This window comes from Capronia epimyces (genome assembly GCF_000585565.1).
Source record: "Capronia epimyces CBS 606.96 chromosome Unknown aczIQ-supercont1.2, whole genome shotgun sequence".
Classification (NCBI taxonomy): Eukaryota; Fungi; Ascomycota; class Eurotiomycetes; order Chaetothyriales; family Herpotrichiellaceae; genus Capronia; species Capronia epimyces.
The window spans coordinates 2,848,462-2,868,772 of record NW_006912905.1 but is presented as its reverse complement, the minus strand read 5'-3'; the positions used below and the strand labels follow the sequence as shown (position 1 = coordinate 2,868,772).

The window sequence follows — 20,311 nt, the reverse complement described above, 5'->3', positions numbered from 1 at the left end:
TCCCTTGACAGCTTTGACGGGTGTCTGTGCTGAGTGCGGACTGACTTTCGGCCAGCATGTCAGCATTGCGCAATGCCGTGCGCTCTGATCACTGATCACCACAGCTGAGTCTGACGGCGGGAGCTTCGTTTGAATTGCGTCGTGCAGTGTTGGCTCCCTGGGTAATTATCCGTGCTCTCCTCCGTACGGAGGTACATGGGTACTACCTACCTAGGTAGTAGGTAGTTACTAAGGTACCTAGGTACTGATGCTATGTGTCTTGTATGCCAAGTCACGGTGGCTTACAGTAATTAGGCCGACCGCTACTAGGACCACGGTTAGAAGACGAGGCGTTTTGGCCTCAAGCCCTCTGCAAGCCACAGGAGTTGAGCATGTTACACAATCCACCGTCCACATCACAGTCCACTCGCATCGCCACAGAACCGAGAACAGAAAACAGAAAACAGAAAACAGAAAAAAGAAAACACAGAACAGACAGCAGAAGACCGGGCCTGAGTCAGATCCGCACCGTACTGGATACTGTATCCGTACTCCGTACATACCCATCGAGCTTCACTCTTGGACAGTCGGGCTGCAAGGGCCAGTTGGTCGACGGTGCACCTATGATTGGAAGAAGCTTGGTTTGCTAGGTACGGATACTGTACCCCTACCTACCGTACCGACAGTCATCTTCGTCGTAGAGTCGGTCCGTTCCGAATACGAAGAGGCATCCCATCCCTGCATAAGGCACCTACTCAACTACGTATGCACATGCACATGCACATACGCATACGCATACGCATACGCATACGCATACGCATCTACCCACGTCAACAGCGATACCAATCAGCATACACCTGACCAGCAAGCCAAGTCTCTTCAATTCAGTCAGTCCTCAACCAATGATGGCACTTCCCTTGCAGACATCACTATCATCATCTCCATCCCCATCGGCGACCATGGCCACAGGAACAGGGAGCAAATCACTAGAACCAACACCGACGCCTCTCTTGACCACCGGGTCCAGCTCTACCACGACCATCTATACATCAAATCCAAACTCTGGGTTCACCCTCCGTCGTGCCAGGTTCGGCGACCTCAGCCCCGCGGCGCGCACGTGTTCGCTCGCCTTCTGGGACGACGTGCTCTTTGGCCGCGTGATCCATCCCCATCGCACCACGTATCCGGCTGATGTCGACAAGTACTGGTACCGCCGCTTTGTCGTCGACTGGTGGGACTGGAGTCATGTCTTCCTCGTCACCACCGAGACTGTGCTTGTGAGCGAGGATGAGAATGAGGGTGAGGACCAGGACGAGAAAACCGCCAAGGTCGGGCCCCAAGGACCTGAACAGCATCTAGGAGCGAGACCGACGCACAGGGCGAAGCAGAAGGAGATCGTCACCGGCTTTGCTCATTGGAGTCGTATCGCGCCCAGCTGGAGGAATAATTACCAGGCTGGTTGGGGCCTGGCGTGGTGGGATCCGAGTAAGTCGTCTCGCTGTATCTGTCTGCATCTGTCTCTGCATCTGTCTCTGCATCTGTCTCTGCATCTGTCTCTGCTCGCTGTTTGGTCTTGCATCCTATGCAGCCGTTTGGCCCTCCGCTCTGCCGTGCTTTGCTCCCCGTTGTCATTGCCCCGGCGGCCCACACATAGCGTCAGGACGCCTGGCGTGTCGTTGGAACAAAATGAGTGTAGGTCCAGTGTGACACCGCCGCCAGCGAAGAACATCCGGAGCTCGCAACCTCTAACCACTGCGGCTCGAAAAACAGATCCTTCTTGCATGGCGTAGCGCAACGGATGGTCGGCCCGTCCCTGGCTCTCCAGCGAGCGCTTGCTTTGGATGCTTTCCTCGCACTGATGAAGCGCGGGAGGCCTCCTCAAGCCCCGGCTCTCTTGTGTCGTTTCCTGCTAGCGTTCGAAAGCAAACGTTCCCAACAATGTCACGAAATCGCGAAGGAGCACAGCAGCTTGACACGCCGATGCGCCTCTGCCTCTAACCATTGTGACCCGACTGAGCGTGGCCCTAGGACGGGGCCGCCTTGGGCACACCACGCCCTGCTCAGATCCTATGGTGTTAATCCGCATTGTTTCGCCTCCGTTGCTGTAAGCCAAGAGACGGAGCAGTCCAATCCCAATGGCATCGTGAAGAACTCACGCCCAAGGCAGTGCTTTGTGTAGATGAAGTCTTACGTCGCTTCTGTTCTATAGCCCTCACCCAATCCCGACCATGTTTTGCGTCTCCTTGTCTTCCGTTCCGTGACCAGTGAAAACTAACTTTATGCTGGGACAGGACGCCTGCTCAAACCGCTAACATCCCTCATCACCCGGTTGCTCGGGTTCGTCTCGCCCAACCGCGCGGCGTCGACCGTGGACGAAGACATCATCGAACGATCCTACGACTTTCTCGATCACGTCTGGACCGGCGCCCGCGCTGAATCATGGTACCTCGAATGTCTGGCGGTTCACCCGTCCTTTCAGAACCGAGGACAAGGTCGCGCCTTGGTGGCATGGGGCCTGGAGCGGGCGAGCAAAGAACGCACCTCGGCCAGCGTCATCGCGGCCGATGGAAAGGAGAGGTTCTACCAGAATTGCGGGTTCAATGTCGGCCCTGTGGCGAGATCAGGCGAAGGTCATGGGAATCCGCTGCGCGACGTCCCGGGCGGCCTGGCTTTTTTTCGAGACAAGGATGGCGTTCAGATCCCGGAAAGAGAGCCGGGGACTTGGATGGCGGGCACGGGAGTGTTTGATTGGGTTGAGTGGAGGAAGAGTAAGATGTAGAGGCACATAAGCCTCGTGTTCCGGTTTCGTGTCATACTTTGCGATCAAGGATGACCGGGCGTTTAACGACTCCCTTCTCATGAGAGAGCTGTGTACCACCAACGTCTCTGCGCAGACACGGGAGAGAAAGAAGCCCGACGGGCAACTTCTGTGGTCTGGCAACAACTCGAATAACAGCGTAACTAACTGCCCTCGACCTTATGGCAGCTGTGAGTCAGAAAGAGAGACTCAACCTCGCGACTCTTATAGCGGCGTCCGCGTGGGATTCACAAGATGAAATGGAGAGGTTGGACAAGAATTATATTGTTTTCCTCCTGGCCGCGGCCCTTCATTCCTCGTTCGGAGGGTGTGTTATCTTCCATAACTCCTGCATGACCATCTTCACTCAGCCCAGCCGATTAGGGTATCTGTGACCCTTTTCCACCTATGGACTTTCTCGTATCATAGCCCTAACTATCCCCAAGGGCCCGGCAGGATCTGCTCGACGAAGAAAGACGATCGCGATGTGCAGGGCATGGTGAGAACACGACATCCCGTCGTTGGTCCGAGGATGCGACTACGGCAGTCATAAAGGTCGCGTCGGCGAGATATGGAATGGTCTGCTCTGTTCATGTCATCTTCCAGAAATCACCGAAGCTCAACTCAGCCTGCGCTGCGGGTGTGAGTAACACGGAAGAGGTTGCGGGTTTGACGCAGTCGGGTGTATCGTCATCCCCGTGGTCTGTCTCTGCATCTAGAACTGAGGTGCTCCTGATTCTGATTGTTTGGGACAGTCAAGGCAGGACAGCTTTGCAAATGCCGGGCACATAGTAGTGCTAAAGACCAGACCGGTGTGTGAAACTGACGGCCGGCGGAAATAGGCGGAGACGGCATTTGAACATGAGAACAGATGGCTGGAGACCTCCACGAGATATCAGGTTGTCGGGTCTGGAGTCAGTCCACAGCACAGCACCAGCCAGTGTCCACCGTCCAGTCCTGGAGCTTGCAGCAACTTGAATGAGTTGGGAGCAAGGGAAATGAAGCTCGGCTGGGGCGTGGGGGCGGGGTGTGGGAGCAGATTCAAACTGCGACTGCAACATCAGCCGCAGGACCCCCAACCTCCAAACCCCCAAACCCCCACTACCTCCTGTCGGTCAGGGTGGGGGCGGCAACCTGGCTTGGGCCGAGCAACTCCCGCTCCTACCTCCTCGTAGTAAGTAATCACCTACCTAGTACCTATACGGAGTCCATTACCACCCTTCTTACCAAATGCCAAACTTTTCAGCGCAGATTCCAGACGCCATTGGGTCGATCAGGCTCCTCCTGTTGGTTGTCGAGCATCTCGATACCCGCTGCTCGATACGGGGTGCAACCCTGGCCGGCTCTGCGGGGTTGATTGATCAAATGCCCGGCGACACCTTGCCCTCCAACTTCATTCGCCGCCCATGACAAAATTTCTGCTCTGACTTCATCCCGCTCGTGATCAGCCATGCGATATTCATTCAAGCTACTTCGCCGCCTCCCGCCACACGGCCTGGCCGGTGTCTATTGTTGTCTGGGCAGGCCGGGTTGAATGACACCCTGCTGTCATCCCGCACTCAGCAACTCTCTGCTCTAGCGTCAACCCCAATCCTTCTCCTCCGCCTTTTCATCATATCTACTACTACTCCCTTCTGAGGGCTGGCCCAATCCCCCCATTCGCTGGGCGCACATATATATAGCCATACCATATCAACCCCCCTGGCTTTCGTCTTCCATCCCACATCTGTGAAGACACGGCCGTTCACGACGGTGGAAGCACAACAGACACTCCCGACATATTTGGATACCTCGTACCCGATGGCTAGCCTGGACGAAAAGCCGATGCACATGGCGCACGATGAAGACATCGAGTCTGCCCGTCCTGCCCGTCTTTCCCAAGATGCCATCTTCCAGAACCGAAACGCGTCTCTAAAGCATGGCGATCGAGCACTTGCACTGGTCGGAGACGAACGAGTCGAACTCACCGAAGAAGATGTATGTGGACAATCGAACCCATCATGCTCCTCCCCACTGCCCGGATCTGACATTTTGCTTCCAGAACAAACGAATTCGTAGGAAGACCGACAAGGTCATCCTCTCCGTTCTCGCCTGGGTCTATTTCCTCCAGATCCTCGACAAGTCCGTCCTCGGATATGGCGCTCTCTTCGGGCTGCAGACAGACACCCATCTTACCGGCGACCAATATTCGCTTCTGGGCTCCATGGCCCCAATTGCCCAGCTGGCCTGGCAACCCTTCTCTTCCTTCTTGATCGTCAAGGTCCCGCATCGGATCTTGATGCCCACTCTCTGCCTGGGATGGGGCATTGCTCAGGCTTCCATGGCAGCATGCCACAACGCCAGCTCTTTGATGGCCACCCGTTTCTTCCTGGGACTCTTCGAAGCCGGCTGTCTGCCGCTGTTCAGTGTGATTACCAGCCAGTGGTATCGGCGAGCCGAGCAACCACTCCGGGTTGCCGTGTGGTACGGGACCAATGGGATGGGTACCATTGTGGCTGCAGCCCTCTCCTACGGCTTAGGACATATCCCATCCAGCAGTCTGCAGGAATGGCAAATCATCTTCCTGTTTGTCGGCTTGGTGACCATCGTTTCGGCCCCGGTGGTCTGGTGGTTTCTCGACAACGACATCCCCTCCGCGCGCTTTTTGACGGAGCAGGAGAAAGCGCAGGCGATCGAACGTCTTCGTGCCAACCAGACCGGCACCGGCTCCCGAGAGTTCAAGTGGGCGCACATTGCCGAGCTTGCCCTGGAGCCCAAGACGTACCTCTGGATCGGCATGTCGCTTTTGCTCAACGTGGGCGCCTCCGTCACCAACACTTTCGGGCCTCTCATCCTCCAGGGGGTTGGGTTTGACAAGTACAAGACCTCCTTACTGAATATGCCATTCGGGGCGATGCAGTTGCTGGTCATCCTTGCCTCCTCATACGCCGCACAAAAAGCCAAAGTCAAGTCGGCTGTACTCGCCGCACTCATGCTTCCAGTCATCGCAGGCCTGGCCGTTCTCTACGTCCTCCCCCGCGGCTCTAGTCACATGGCCGGGCTGCTCGTGGCTTACTACCTGCTGGCGTTCCTCTTTGGCGGCAACCCGCTGATCGTCTCGTGGATTGTGGGCAACACTGGTGGCAGCACCAAGAAGTCCGTCATCATGTCTCTGTACAACGCAGGTTCCTCGGCGGGCAACATCATCGGCCCCTTGCTGTTTAACAAGAAAGACGCTCCCGCCTATCACCCGGGTCTGAAGAAGGTTCTTGCCGTGTTCGTCACGCTGGTGGCGGTGGTCGGCATGCAGCTAGCGAACTTGATGTTCTTGAACAAGACCCACGCCCGAGCGCGAGTCAGGAATGGCAAGGCTGCCGTGATCAAAGATCATTCGATGGAGGACAAATACGTGGCGATGGACGAACAGGTGGACGAGAATGGCCATAAGTTGGGTGAGAAGGCTTTCTTGGATCTGACGGATCGCAAGAATGACGAGTTCATGTATATTTACTAATGGCTGATGATGACGAGCACGAGCAAACGAAAGGACGTGGAGCGGTATCTATCGGGTAGTTACGCAGACGAAGCCTGAGGTACACTTCATCCACACTTTATCCACAATACACTGTACAGTATGTTTTATATCAGGCGGCCTTGGCCTCATTGGACCCATTGAATACGATCACGAAGAGTGAGAGAATATACCCCTTATGTTAGTCACAGAGTGAGAAAGGCTATGTTGGGTCACGTGGGCGCAGTACCAGTTACCAGTAGGAGCCTAGCGAATATCCATACGGTATCCATACGGTACACTATTAATGAGATGTAGGTCCTTGGGTGCTTGGACTTCACGATCACGGCCAACCAGCTCTCCTCGGTTACAGGAATTATCCACAGACCAACCGGCCGCAGTCTATCAATTACTACATGCTTATTTACCACGTACTCCGCTCGACTCAAATTCGTATTCGTATTCGTACTCTAGAGTCTACCGAGTACATGGCTTCAACGCCCACCACCATATGGCCCTGTGCACCATACTAAGGTTGGTGGTATCCTGCGCCAGCCTGGCAGATCACCCTGAAACTAGGCTCTAGGCTTAGGCCAAGGCTCCAGGCTCCAGGCTCCAGGCTCCAGGCTCCATGACTTTCGCCCTCAATGATCCTCCTTTATACCGTCGATTCTCTCTTTCCTTCCTTCACGAACATGCGGTTTCTACATCCATGATGCCACCACGGTCCCACGGTCCTTCTCCAACACCCGGCACGAACACCGTCGTCGAGTAAGAACCCTCGTTCAATATGAGCACACCCGGTCAACCCCCGCCATCGGCGGAGGCCAAACCCGGGCCTCAAGAAGTGGCCGAAGAGACTGCCATCGAGGTTAAGGAAACTGCAGCAGAGGCAGAGAAGGCACCGCAGGCACCGCTGAGCAACTACTGGGTGCGCCTGACCCTCCTCTGCCTAGTAATTACCTGAACGCATGCTCACGCCCTACAGCGCATCCTCTCCTTCCGAACTACTACTGATAGCTGTGCCATGATTGCTGGCCTTCTGTGCGCCGTTGGGTCAGGGACAGTATGACCACCGTCTCATAGCATGCCGACGACCGTACTCTGACACCCACCCTAGGCTCTCCCCCTCATGAATATCGTGTTCGGACACTTGGTGCGAGACTTCAATGGCTACTTTCTTCCCAACACCACCGTCACCGAGGACAAGTTCAAGTCAGCCGTGAGCAAGAATGCGTATGCAGTTGGTCCAGAGCCTCTATGACCGAGGCTGACTGGAGACCGCAGGCTATACATCGTGTACCTATTCATCGGCAAGTTCGTCTTGACCTACGCCTCCATGGTGAGCCTAGGAGCCTTTCCTTTCGTCCGATGCTCGGCGGCGAATTAACAGGTTTAGTTTTGTTTTCGTACCACCGGACTTCGAATCTCCGCCAATATCAGACTTTCATACCTCGAGTCTCTCTTTGCGCAACCGATTCAAAGGCTCGATGAGGTGTCTTCGGGCACGGTGGCCAATACTATCACCACCTCGGCCAATACCATTCAAATGAGCATCTCCGACAAACTGCATGCTCTGTTCATGGCTCTTGCCCTGACAGTCACGGCTTATGCCATCGCTTTCCGATACTCGTGGGCTTTGACCCTGGTGACCAGTTCGACCTTGCTTTTCATTCTCGTGGTCTTCTGCATAAGTACCCCCATCGTCATCAAGCAGCTCCAAGGGGTGGAGGAGTCCAACGCAAAAGCTGCATCGATAGCAGGGGAGGTTTTCGGTTCTATCCGAGCCATCTTTTCCTTGAATGCGGAGAAAACGCTGACCGACAAGTATTTCGCCAGCGTGAACGAGTCTCAAACCCGCGGAGCGGCCATGTCGATGCAGCTAGGCATTCAACTGGGTCCCATGTTCTTCGCCATGTACTCGAGCTTTGCACTCGCTTTCTGGTTTGGACTGAAGCTTTTTCGCGAAGGGCAAATCTCGAACATTAGCGCTGTCATCACGTATGGCGATCTCTCTGTGCCCTCTCGTTCTTGCTAATGGTTTTTCCACAGGGTTGTCTTCTCAATCTTGATTGTGGTTGCAGTCTTAGGATCCCTAGCCGCCCCCGCCATGGCCATCACCAAGGCAGTCAGTGTTTCGCCCGAGTTTTTCTCCATGATTGACTCGAAGCCGGCAGCTCACGACGGCCTCACTGAGCCCGAAGTCTCTGCAAGTGACGATATAGAACTCGAAGATGTAGACTTCGCATACCCGACTAGGCCCACTGTGCAGGTACTCAGAGGATTCAATGCTCGATTTCTGAAGGGCAAAACCACCGCCCTAGTCGGACCTTCTGGGTCGGGGAAGAGCACAATTGTTGCCTTACTGGAGCGGTGGTACGAGTTGAAAACTGACGGTCTGGCCGATGAAGAAACGCCAAATGAGGCCAAACCCAACACCGATCCTGCTACGGAGAAAAGTGAGGCCCACCCGAGATCATCGATAACAAACCGTGGTGTCGTCTCGATTGGAGGGCGGAACATAAGGGAGGTGAATCTCAAGTGGTGGAGGTCGCGAATTGGCCTTGTGCAGCAGGAGCCTTTCATCTTCAACGATACCATCGTCAGCAATGTGGCGTTTGGATTGACCGGGACCAAATGGGAGCACGACAGCGACTCGTCCAAAAGGGAACGGGTTGAGAGGGCCTGCAAAGAGGCATTTGCCGACGAGTTCATCCAACAACTGCCAGATGTGAGAGGAGAAGTTCTGGTTGATGTGCAGTGTTCATGGCTGATACAGACAGGGTTACCTGACCAAGGTCGGCGAGAGCGGCCTCAAGCTCAGTGGCGGTCAACGCCAACGGCTGGCAATTGCTCGGAGTATCATTCGGGAGCCGGCGATTCTGATCTTGGACGAAGCAACGAGTTCCATCGACGTTCGGGGTGAGAAGATTGTGCAAAAGGCCCTCGATCGCGTCTCCCGAGATCGGACGACGATTGTCATCGCCCACCGACTGTCCACCATCCGCAAAGCAGACAATATCATTGTCATCCGCGAGGGACACAACGTAGAAGAAGGCACTCACGAGCATCTACTTTCCAATCCCGACGGGCTATACGCTAGCCTCGTACGCGCGCAGCAGCTCGAAGCAGAGTCGGCACCTGAGAAGCTAGAGGCGGACAAGGCTGCCTCCCTGGAAACCGTCGAAGGCAAAGAGTCACGCAGCTCCGTTAAGGAGCAAGCGGCTGACGCAACAATATCTACTTACAGGCCACAGGGCTTCTTCATGTCATTTGGCCGTTTTCTATACGAACAACGAAGATACTGGGTGTTATATCTACTGATACTGGCTGGAGCCATGGGTGCGGGATGTAAGAGCTGCCTACGTGAATTCCATCTTGGCAAGGCTCCGCTAACTCTTTGGTCTCAGCTGCATTCTCTCTCCAAAGCTGGATCTTCGCCCGATTGGTCGCGGTCTTTCAGCTCACGGGAGCAAGGTTGAAAGAGCGAGGAGATTTCTGGTCACTGATGTTTTTCGTCCTTGCTTTGGGCGTAGGTACTTGTTACTTCAGCCTCGGGTACAATTCCAACACTCTCTCCGTGGTAGGTCCGGCGTTCGTAGGAGGGCATCTCAGCATCTGACCGCTTGCAGTACATCTCATCTGCATATCGACGGAAGTACTTCCAAGACCTCTTGTGCAACCCCGTCTCCTTCTTTGACCTCGAGGCCAATGCTTCTGGTTCGATTATGTCTCGACTGTCGACCGATCCGAAGTTGATTCAGGAATTACTCGGCTTCAACGGGGTCTTTCCTCTCATATCAATGTTCAACATACTTGGCTGTGTCGCAATAGCCTTCTCCTTCGGGTGGAAATTGACCCTCGTCACTTTCTTTTCTGCCATGCCAGTCATCTTCATCGCCGCATTCGTCCGCATCGGGTTCGAGCTGAAGTTCGAGGAGTGGAACTCCAAGGTGTTTGCTGACAGCTCTCAATTTGCAACGGAGGCCATTGGCGCCGTTCGCACAGTCACCTCCTTAACCATGGAGGACTCGATCATCCAGAAGTATTCGGGTCTCTTACGAGATCAGGTTCGAAAGGCCACCATAAAGGCAACATATGCTTCGCTCGTTTTTGCCCTCTCGGACAGCCTGGAACTTTGCGCCATGGCCCTGACCTTCTGGTACGCTCATCCTGGTCCTTTTTGCGCTAGCGAAGGCGACCCATCCAAGCTGATTGATCTGACACAGGTATGGAGGACAGCTCTTGGCCACTCACGAATACAATACAGTGCAATTCTTCGTCATCTATGTGGCGATCGTGCAAGGGGCACAAGGGGCCGGACAGTTTTTCAGCTTTGCCCCGAACATTGCACAAGCGACCGCCGCCGCGAATCGCATCCTGAGCCTCCGCCACGAAGTCAGCGAAAGGCAGAAAGCTATGGGCACTCAGGGCAGGGCGTTACAAGCGGCAAATGTCCAAGCTGGAGGAGCTAGCATCAAATTCACAGACGTCGCCTTCGGATACCCCACGCGAGACGCTCTGATCTATCAGAATCTCAATCTAACGATCGCAGGCGGTCAGTTCGTCGCCTTTGTAGGGCCTTCGGGCTGTGGCAAGACCACGGTCATTTCACTGCTGGAGAGATTCTACGAACCGCTGTCCGGCACCATCACGTTCAACAACCAGGATGTCAGGGACTTGGAGATGTCGTCCTACCGTCGCACGCTGGCCCTGGTGGCACAGGAACCGAAACTCTTCGACGGGACCATCCGCGAGAACCTGCTTCTCGGTCTTGAGAGGGAGGTGTCGGACGAAACCATCACGCAGGCATGCAAGGATGCCGAGATCCACGACTTCATCATCTCCCTACCCGACGGCTACGCCACAGCCCTAGGTATCAACACCCAGACCTCACTCAGCGGTGGCCAGAAACAGCGGCTATGTCTCGCCCGGGCTTTGTTGCGCAGGCCCACGCTCTTGCTCCTTGACGAGGCCACCTCCAGCCTGGACTCGCAATCGGAGAAGCTGGTGCAGGGCGCCATCGAGCGGCTGGCCGCCCAGCGCAGCATGACCGTCGTAGCCGTGGCACACCGGCTTGCAACCATCCAAAAGGCAGATGTCATCTTCGTCTTCGGCGAGAGCGAGCTCAGTCCCGGCTCGAGCATCGTCGAACAGGGCACGCACCACGACTTGTTGAGGAGGAGGGGCGCCTACTGGCAGATGGTAAGTGAGAATCAAGACTCCCAGTTGTTGTTGCGGTTGCGGTCCGCCTTCTTTCTGTTTCTCTGCCTCATCAGTCCGACTAATCTCGCGGTCGACAGTGTCAGGAACAAGCACTCGATCGATAACCGGCAAAAGCAAAGGCAAACGCTGAACAGCACTCCAAGCGAGTAGGCATTCGACCCATGTACCTATAAACAATCCAGCCTCTAGACTAAACCCAACAACCCTCCCCAGACTCCGCCCAGGTCCACTCAGCTCAGCTCCACTCCAACTCCCACTCACTCTGTACCATTCATACGAACGACAACTTGAACGACGGCAGAGACTACCTTAGTATGTTGACGATTCGCCGCGTATAGCTATAAGTATATTTGTATCTATAGATCTAAAAGTGTATATATTATATACCTTCACTATTCTGCACGGAAGCAAGCAGAACATCCTATTCTCAGATTGGGGTTGAGAAGTTCATTCAATTCTATTCCAAGTAATAGAACCCATCAACCCCATCAACACGTTCAAACAGAAACCTAATCTGCCCCACCCCTGGACAGAGACAGGACATGAAGTCTGTCCGGCGCAACAGCATGCTCCGAAATGCTCATTGTTGGAACTTTTCCGTGGCCGCACCGCGCGGTCGTCAGTTCCCTCTACCCACTAGGGCTCGGACATGAAGTGGATGGCACGACTGATATTTGAACAGCTCGGTCGAGAGAAGGCCATGATCGATGGATGCGTAAATTCCAACTCCCGCCATGTGATACTCCTCTGGTGAACCGGCCACTTTGGGCCCGGCGCAAAACGATACTGTCGATATCTCCAGTACGTAAAAATACGAGTGGGAGAAGACCGAAGCAGGGCCCAACGCAATTGTGTGGCGTTGCCACTACTTTTAGCCGTGGACTGGGACTCCAGCGAAAAGTCGCAGACAAGCCTGGCTCCTTGCTCCCTCGCGACCGATCGTTGACACGTAAGCAGGCTTTCGTCTCGGCCTGGGATGGAAGAACATAATCCCGGGCGAGGGGCCGGGATGGCTGTGGTCTCAGGAGGCAGAAGTATCACGTCGAACTAAAGGCCAAACCCCATCGGCCATGCATGTCCACATTCAACATTAAGCAGATAGTGCCGGTGGTCGCAAGGCCACAGAGTCAGTCAGCTGCTGGTTCTTGGTAAGGCTGTTCGCACAAGTCTTGACCGTCGGGATTCAAAGGCCTTATTGAGCGCTGGTCGGTGCTGGTGCCTCCAACACTTCTAGTTTGGTGGTTCCTCCAGGTATTGCCAGCATCTCACGTCAAAGATCACAGCCATGTCGACTTCAGGCTTTGGAGACGATGAATCCTCAAAATCAATATTATGATTCCCCGTGGAACAATCCATTCACTCATCGGAAGTATGGTGGTGGTGGCGTTCTCGTTGACTGAGTCCGGATATGTCGCAGAGTCGTCATGTCATGGACGTCGCCCTCAACATCCGGGATGTTGTTGGCTTCGGAGATACTGACGATGGCTTCGTTCTTTTGCACCTCGCCCACTTTAGACTCATCGGCTGACACCGACAAAGGGATCTGTTTACACAAGCTGTACCTTGGAGTACCACGGAGACCGTGAAAATGCAGGGACAGCTGCAACATGTAGGTCCGCGTCAGGTGCTTCCAGCGAAGAGATGGCTGGGAGAGAGCATCGGGAACAGACAGATCGAGTTGGGATGTTGCCACATACGAGTTCAGGCGTCGGAATTTTTCGCCTGGACTGACTTGGTCATCGTAGAGTGGTAGCGGCCGGAACAAAATGATGTGTTTCTGGGTTGGAGCTGTGTTCATCTTGTAGATGGTGTCGCCCGGGGGCATTCTGTCTGCAGTCGATATGGCGACGGTTGAGAAGCGGGTGTGGACCTCCCATTTCGCTTCAACTGAGCATTTAAATGACTGTCGTGCGTCCAGGGAGTCGGCGCCTGAGGCTGGCGGTTGGATGTCCATTGTTACAGCGATGGGGAGGGTGATTTGTCGTTGGCCACTAGTTGCATCGTGCTCGATGATGATATCTGGCTCGTATAAAGCAACATCGAGGGCGGGACTTTTCTGGAGTCGACAGCGGGCGAGAAGGTCAGGCTTAGCCCGCATAGTGAGTGGTAGGCTTTTGGCCAGCGAGACTCGGAGGCGAGGGTAAAGTGACGAAATCTTGACGTGCTCGCAGAGGAATCCGACCTCGCGGCCGGCCTGGCGAAATTGGGCCTCAACCCAGTACGACACCTCGCAGTCACCTCGAATGACTTGATAGTCGTTCAGCCCACCCCTTGGTGATGCGCTGGTGACACCTCTAATAGTAGTCGAGAGAGGGAGAGAGCGCGACGTGCCGTCAGTTGCCGAAACATTGGTGGGCAGTTGGAAGTAGAAATCCACATGTCGGGCCTTCTCAGAGTCGGTCCGGCTCGAGTTCGAGGAAGAAGTCGTCGGTCGGAAGTCGGACAGGGCTTTGACGTCGGTCAGGGTGATGATGTCCTCAATGGCACTGTTGAACCCAACCGACGAGAGGATAATACCTGTAATCCCCCATATCTGATCAGCACTAACTCGGCAAGACACCATACCTTGCAAGACCAAGCATACCTCTAAAACGTAGTTGGACAGTGTCGAAGGCGGCTTGCTCTACGCTGGCGTCAAGAACGCTGAGCCGTCCGTTGAGTCGAGAAGATCCGTGGTGCTGGTGGTGCTGGTGTCCTTGTCCGTGGATCTGTTGCGGAGACGAAGGTATAGCCTCACCCTCACCCTGGGGAGGGCGGGCGATTTGTATACGAGCGTATACCATGACACATGTGTGGTGCCTGTGACCGAGAAATGGCCGGGCGACGGGAGAGAGAGGATGTGACTGAGCAGGCCGGGGTAGTGAGCCATAATAAAAGATTTCCCATCTGTGCCCGTGTCCTCCATATATGTATTACTATTCACGTTGGGCCGAACGGGAGGCGCGAATGCCTGGGCCCCGGAAAGATAGAGACAGTGGATAGTGGAGACCATGTACGGTATCTTGACTTCCATCTTGGTCTGTTGACTAATGTTTGTTGACTAATGGGAGTTGAGATCGGGTACGAATGGCTCCAGGATAATAATGGGCCTTTGGGCCTTATCAAGGACCGGCATGACTGCCAGGTGCCCACGCCGCCCACGCCGCCCTAAATCTGGACCCGAGATATGCAGAGCGTATGGACGCGGGAGTAGCACTCCGTTTGTAGATAACCAGTGTTCATTTTGAGTTTGGGGGATAAGAAATAAGAACTCGACACGGCTTCGCCAAGTGCGGCGGAGGAAGCCGCAGCCTAAGGATAAGGAAGCGTAGGGTGACACCGCCTCGGCGGCGTGGGTTGAGGAGATGGTGCTTTCCATTGTCGAGGTCGTGTCTTCGCGCGAGATCTTGCTACGGTCCAGAGGTGGCTGCACGCCTTCCGTCTTCCTCCCCTGCCAGAATGACTGCAGCTGCAGGAATCGACAAGGCTTCTCGGGCGCCTCATTTAGGAGGGGGAACGCCACGGGGGCTCGCATCTTGCGTGTAACTGGCCATTGGAGCGCACTGACGTTGGCAGAGTGGTGAGGCAGGCCAAGGCGATCGTGGAGGGTCGGAAGTCCTGCAGGCTAAGGCCTCAAACAGGTTGGGTCAGCCGGTCAGGGATCGGTCATCAGCCTTCTGAGGAAACCAGCATCAGCCGCAGCTTGAAATTCTACGAGGCCGTCAGCCAACACCTTCGTTAGTGTCTCGCTCAGTTGGCTCCAGTGGCTGTTGTGATGGAGATTCTAGTGACTGTGACTTGCCTGATTGTGGGCAAGAAATGCTCATACATGATGACCGGGCGATGATGGTGGGCGATGATATAGTAATGGTGGTGGTGGTGGTGAAGGTGAAGGTGAAGGGCTCGGGAGCCTATCCGTGCACTCCGAGCACTAACTACTCCATATTTAGTGCACCACACCAATATAACGATACACACCAATATAACGATACACACCAATATAACGATACACACCAATATAACGATACACACCAATATAATAACTTAGTAAGCGCTCCACGAGGTTTTATAATATTTATAGGCGCTATAGTACTAATATTCTATTATAAATAATATAAATCCTTAGTAAATTAGTACTATAATAGTATTAAGTCTAATTTTTAATTACTCGACGTATAGTAGTCAAGATAATTACGATCTTATATAGTATAACCGAGCGAGATTATTAAAGTACTTAAATCGTAATAGGTAGTATTAATATAATATTAATTAAGATCGACTATTAATAGTACCGTACGATAATATCGTACTATAGGTATATATATAAGCGCTTATAGCTATTTCTAAGGCGTCGTCGTCGCCCTATCGTCGTCGGTATCGCCGTCGACCCTCTTCTAGTAGAGTAGCCTTATAGTAACCTTCTAATTAAGTACCTCGAGCGCTTATCGACGTCGTTAACGCTTAATAGTATTACGTCGTCGCCGCTTTACCTTCTACGTAGTATCGTCGGCGGCCTCTAGAAGTATCTTCCGTACGATCTTTAGTATTCGACGCCTATAGTACTTAAGAGTCTCCGCCTCGTCGCGAGCGTTAAGGCGCTTACGAGCCGTCTTAATATATATAATACCTATTAAGGAGGTATTAACTCGACGACGACGAGTATTCTCTCGTATCGTACGTACTCGTTTAGTAGTCTTACTCTCGCTAAGTTATCGTATCGCCTCTAGACCTACTATAGCTATCTTATTTACGGCGCGAGTATACTTATTAATAAGTATAATCATCTCGAGGCTTATATTCTCTATATTTCTATATAAGTAGTCTTTATATAGTTATAGTAAAGTACCTTATATTCTTCCGCGACGTAACGTTAATATTAAGGTCTATATTATTAATTATAGCGTCGGCGTCGACGATAATCATCTTATCGTTAATAGCGATCTAATTAAATATCTCGTTCGAATTAAACGATACTAACTCTATCTTTCTAAATACCGATCGGATTATCGCCGTACTAAATACTTATATTCGTACGAAGTATAGACCTTATAGGAACTTCTAACGCTAAAACGTAAGATCTTCGTATCGTACGGCGTTATCTATTATCTTTATATAATAATACTTTAATAACTAAAAGACCTCTATATCGAGAGGCTATAGAAGATACGTTAAGTACAACGATAGATAGTACGGAATAATTCTCTCGTTCTAGTAGTACTTAATAAAGCTATACTCGAGATAAGAGTTAAAGCCGTCGCTAATTAAGAGACGATAGCGCTCTCTTGTACGCTTCTTAGTACGTCTATTAAAGTAGTATATCTACTTAAGAAGTATCTTATCGTTACTATAGTCTATCTTAGTCTAGACTATAGTATGCCTATTAGGAAGCTCTAGTAGAAAAGAGCGCTTAATTATCGTCTCGCCGACTATAATTACGTACGGATTAATAAAGTCGCCTATTAAGCTAACGACCTTAATAAGCGTATAATACTCGCGATTCTTAGAATTAAATAGATATAGACGCTTATACTTATTCTCTCGTCTAGTTACGACCTTATAGGCTTTATTAATACTAATCGAGAAGCCGATCTTATTTATATTCTATATATCGTCGTCGATAATCGCGTACTTCTTCTTAATCTTCTTAAAGCGATTAAAGTATACTATAATTAAGTAATAGTAGTTAGTTTTAAGAGATAAACGATACGTACTAATAGGCTTTCTCTTTCTAATAATAAACTTAGGATATCTAGCTAGAAAGCGTCTTATCTATTTATAAGAGAGTACTAGTAGACTATCGCTATTCTTATACTTATACGTCTATTATAGAATACGATTAGCTATCTAACCGACTATTCTAGAGTATACGAATAGGCCGAGGTCGTTATAGCGCTTAATAAGTATATAGAGAGTACGCTTCTACTTAACTAAGAGCCTCTTATTATATCTACTCTTTATAGGCGCGCCTAGAAGGCCTTAGAGCCTTCTTCGTACGCGCTAATAAGGAGTATCGAATACCTCTACGACAGCCTTTATATTACTATATTCGCTACGTTCGTACGCGTTATATACCTAGAGGACCCTCTCCTTAATTAATTAAGCGTTAGAAGGTATTATTAGTTAAGATATTACGCGTTTTATTAACAAGTTGTTAAGTTAACTACTAAGTTATTATATTGGTGTGCATCGTTATATTGGTGTGGTGCACTAACTATAGAGTAGTTAGGGCTCGGAGTGCACGGATAGTAGGGAAAGGACAGACCAAGACAGATTTAGTGACGGTACTGGTAGGGCAGTTAGTGGTGCCTGAGGCGCCCCAAGAAGTGTCCAGGCTCAAAGTTAGGGAGGTCCTGTAAGCCTAGGGCGCCTAAGGGCCTGTCTGTCAGCATCACCTGGCCGTACCTGCCTAACCCATCAACTCTTACATATACTGTAGAATTGTTCTATCCTTGAACCCTGTTCCTACATACCTATACCTAAGGTAGACAGCCACGGCTCCCTCCAGGCCTTAGGCCTCCTCTCAGCTACAGTACAGAGTAAATTGGTCTCTCCCAAGCACACCGGCTTGAACCTGCAGGGCCCGTGATGCCACCAATGAACTGCACGAGCTTCGAGTCCTCCGTCTTCTAACTCCCAACGAAATTCTCTAGCGCCACACCCGGAATTCCTAGCTGCATTATTCGCCATGTTATCGTGAGCTTGGGCAAAAGAAAAGACTGGACAAAGACGGGCTTGCCCGCGTGTTGTGCCCCTAGCCGGGCCTGGGGTGCATGCGTCGACCGTCTGTCTGGCTACACTCGAACACGACCTTCTCCACGGTCTGAATACTCAACTTCTAGGTTCACCTTACATAATAGACCCTGGCGAACACCCGAACGGCCTATAGACTATTATACCACAGTATCTGAAAGAGAAGATGGCAATATCCGGACAAGGAGAGCTTAGAGACGCAATCACGACAAGATCAGCCAGCGACTGAAGGCCTAAACCCTTCCAATCAACCTCCAGGATCTCGCCTTCAATTCAGCGACCGGCCACTGCAGCCTTGGCCTATGGCTGCTTGCGTTGGACTGGTCCGGTTAGTACAGTGTTAGTTTCTCGTCACGGACCCCAGGCTGCGGGAGATCTCGCCGAATTAACGGCGCTCAGGAATTACATAGAGGAGGAGCAGTCCGAGGTCCGCCTTTCTTTCGGAATGCTGCACTCCATGGCGCTGGTGTCCAAAACAACGGAACTCCGGCAAAGAGCAGCCGAAAGCTGCAGTATGTTCAATTCAGAGGAAGCTCAATACAGGCCTGAGGAGGCTTGGTCAAATAGTCTCATAGACTTGTGTCAGAAGATGAAGAAGGTAAGTGGCAGACCGGCTGGCCCATGCGTACTTGAGAAGATCGATTTACCCATGGCGGGACTACGATTAGACGACAACGACAGTGCTCTATGCTTTGGAACTGAGTCAAGGTCCTACCCCTTATTCTCCAATGCCTGTCAGCGGCCAGGTCCGCTTTCTCCCTCCCCTTGCCCTCGTGTTAACAGTCTCACACGAAAGTCGCACTATCATGGGATACGATAGGAGCCGAGACTTCAACGTGCCGGGAAATACTGTGAAGAAGAAAGTAAGCTGAATGATTATGGATGCCAATCGTGTCGAAAAACTCCCCGCACACCTATATGGCCCCGAGCTTGCTGATGCCAGATGATCACCGACCACTGTCGTCCGAGGAAGCCGTTTACACCATTTCCATCGAGTCATGTCGTCAACATGACATCCACCATCAGCCTTGCTCCGTCTGCAGTTGCAGATCATATTGGAGTAGAAACAGACAAATCAAACAATCACTACATCGTGACGACCTCGTTGTCTGGAGCCCCTTGTCCCTGTCTGTCCGTGTCTGGCTTGATAATCCCAAGCCTGACAGCAAAATCGCTCCTGCCCACCTCCTTGACCAGGTCTTCCGCCATCTCCAGCCGACGAGAATATTTCTTAACGCTCCCGGGCAGCTGTGAGACCTTTATTATTCGATCATTCATGGCCAGTTGCTCAGTCCGGGCATTCACCAGAGCCAAGGATGCGTGCCCCAGCAAGATAGATACGGCCAATCCCATCTTCCCTTGATCGCTCGCATTCGCCAGTACCACGATGGAAAAGTAGACGAGCAGCCGGGCAGTCCAGTCCATGGCGTCGGCCAGCCGTGGATTATGCGGCCGGCGGCTCAACCAACTGCCCGACGTCACGGCCTTGAGGTCGTCAACCGCGCCCTTGAGACGGATCCAGCCATCTTCAGCAAGAAGAACGAGCAGGTCTCCTTGCACACCAGGTTCTGAGGCGCCGTGCCATGACGGCGCCGTCCTAGCGCGAAGGCTTGCGATGGAAAGAAGGCGGGAGGATAGCAGGATGAGAATTGTTATGAGGACATATGGGTCGATCGTGCCATGGAATATGAGTGAACTCAGGAGTGCGCTTGCTGGAGCATACACTAGTGGCCGGTTCTCCCGTTGCGGCGAGCCATAGCCTACCTCAAGAGTGAGGAGGTGTCCTGTACGAGCCAGCCTCTGCAGATACATGACGGTTGCCTGATTCTCAACCCGAAAGACGTGGCCGTTGGTCAAGGCTGCGCAGGCCGGATACTCTCCCGCGTTCAGCGTGTTCGGCGACAGAGGAGTCTGCATGCCCAAACAGAATAGGAAACTGTCGAGATATCTCGGGCGACCGTTCAATGCGGTATAGATGTGAGTGGGTGGGATGGCGGACGGAGCTGCGAGGAGAAGGATGGGGAGGAGTCTCCAGTCCATTGCTACAGAGCACGGCGAAGGCATAGTGTGGTGTCTTGGGGGCCCCTAAG

At 52.5% G+C, this 20,311-nt stretch overlaps 5 protein-coding genes across 5 annotated transcripts; 3 read left to right on the top strand and 2 right to left on the bottom strand.

Moving 5' to 3' along the window:
- Positions 1-938: 938 nt before the first annotated feature.
- A1O3_02838 (uncharacterized protein) lies at positions 939-2,758 on the top strand (the record flags this gene model as incomplete). Its single annotated transcript, XM_007732978.1, has 2 exons — positions 939-1,464; positions 2,271-2,758. 2 exons carry the CDS (start codon positions 939-941, stop codon positions 2,756-2,758), a joined length of 1,014 nt encoding a protein of 337 aa, XP_007731168.1.
- Positions 2,759-4,576: 1,818 nt separating this feature from the next.
- A1O3_02837 (uncharacterized protein) lies at positions 4,577-6,269 on the top strand (the record flags this gene model as incomplete). The annotated part of the gene is made up of 2 exons (XM_007732977.1): positions 4,577-4,753; positions 4,818-6,269. 2 exons carry the CDS (start codon positions 4,577-4,579, stop codon positions 6,267-6,269), a joined length of 1,629 nt encoding a protein of 542 aa, XP_007731167.1.
- Positions 6,270-7,056: 787 nt separating this feature from the next.
- On the top strand, positions 7,057-11,642 carry A1O3_02836 (uncharacterized protein; the record flags this gene model as incomplete). Its single annotated transcript, XM_007732976.1, has 11 exons — positions 7,057-7,197; positions 7,255-7,332; positions 7,387-7,502; positions 7,554-7,608; positions 7,666-8,267; positions 8,319-8,648; positions 8,742-8,997; positions 9,050-9,617; positions 9,677-9,849; positions 9,899-10,428; positions 10,496-11,642. The coding sequence occupies 11 exons, from the start codon at positions 7,057-7,059 to the stop codon at positions 11,640-11,642; spliced, it is 3,996 nt and encodes a 1,331-aa protein (XP_007731166.1).
- Positions 11,643-12,852: 1,210 nt separating this feature from the next.
- A1O3_02835 (uncharacterized protein) lies at positions 12,853-14,275 on the bottom strand (the record flags this gene model as incomplete). Its single annotated transcript, XM_007732975.1, has 2 exons — positions 12,853-14,009; positions 14,077-14,275. The coding sequence occupies 2 exons, from the start codon at positions 14,273-14,275 to the stop codon at positions 12,853-12,855; spliced, it is 1,356 nt and encodes a 451-aa protein (XP_007731165.1).
- Positions 14,276-19,307: 5,032 nt separating this feature from the next.
- Positions 19,308-20,261, bottom strand: A1O3_02834 (uncharacterized protein; the record flags this gene model as incomplete). Its single annotated transcript, XM_007732974.1, has 1 exon — positions 19,308-20,261. One exon carries the CDS (start codon positions 20,259-20,261, stop codon positions 19,308-19,310), a length of 954 nt encoding a protein of 317 aa, XP_007731164.1.
- Between the last annotated feature and the right edge of the window lie 50 nt (positions 20,262-20,311).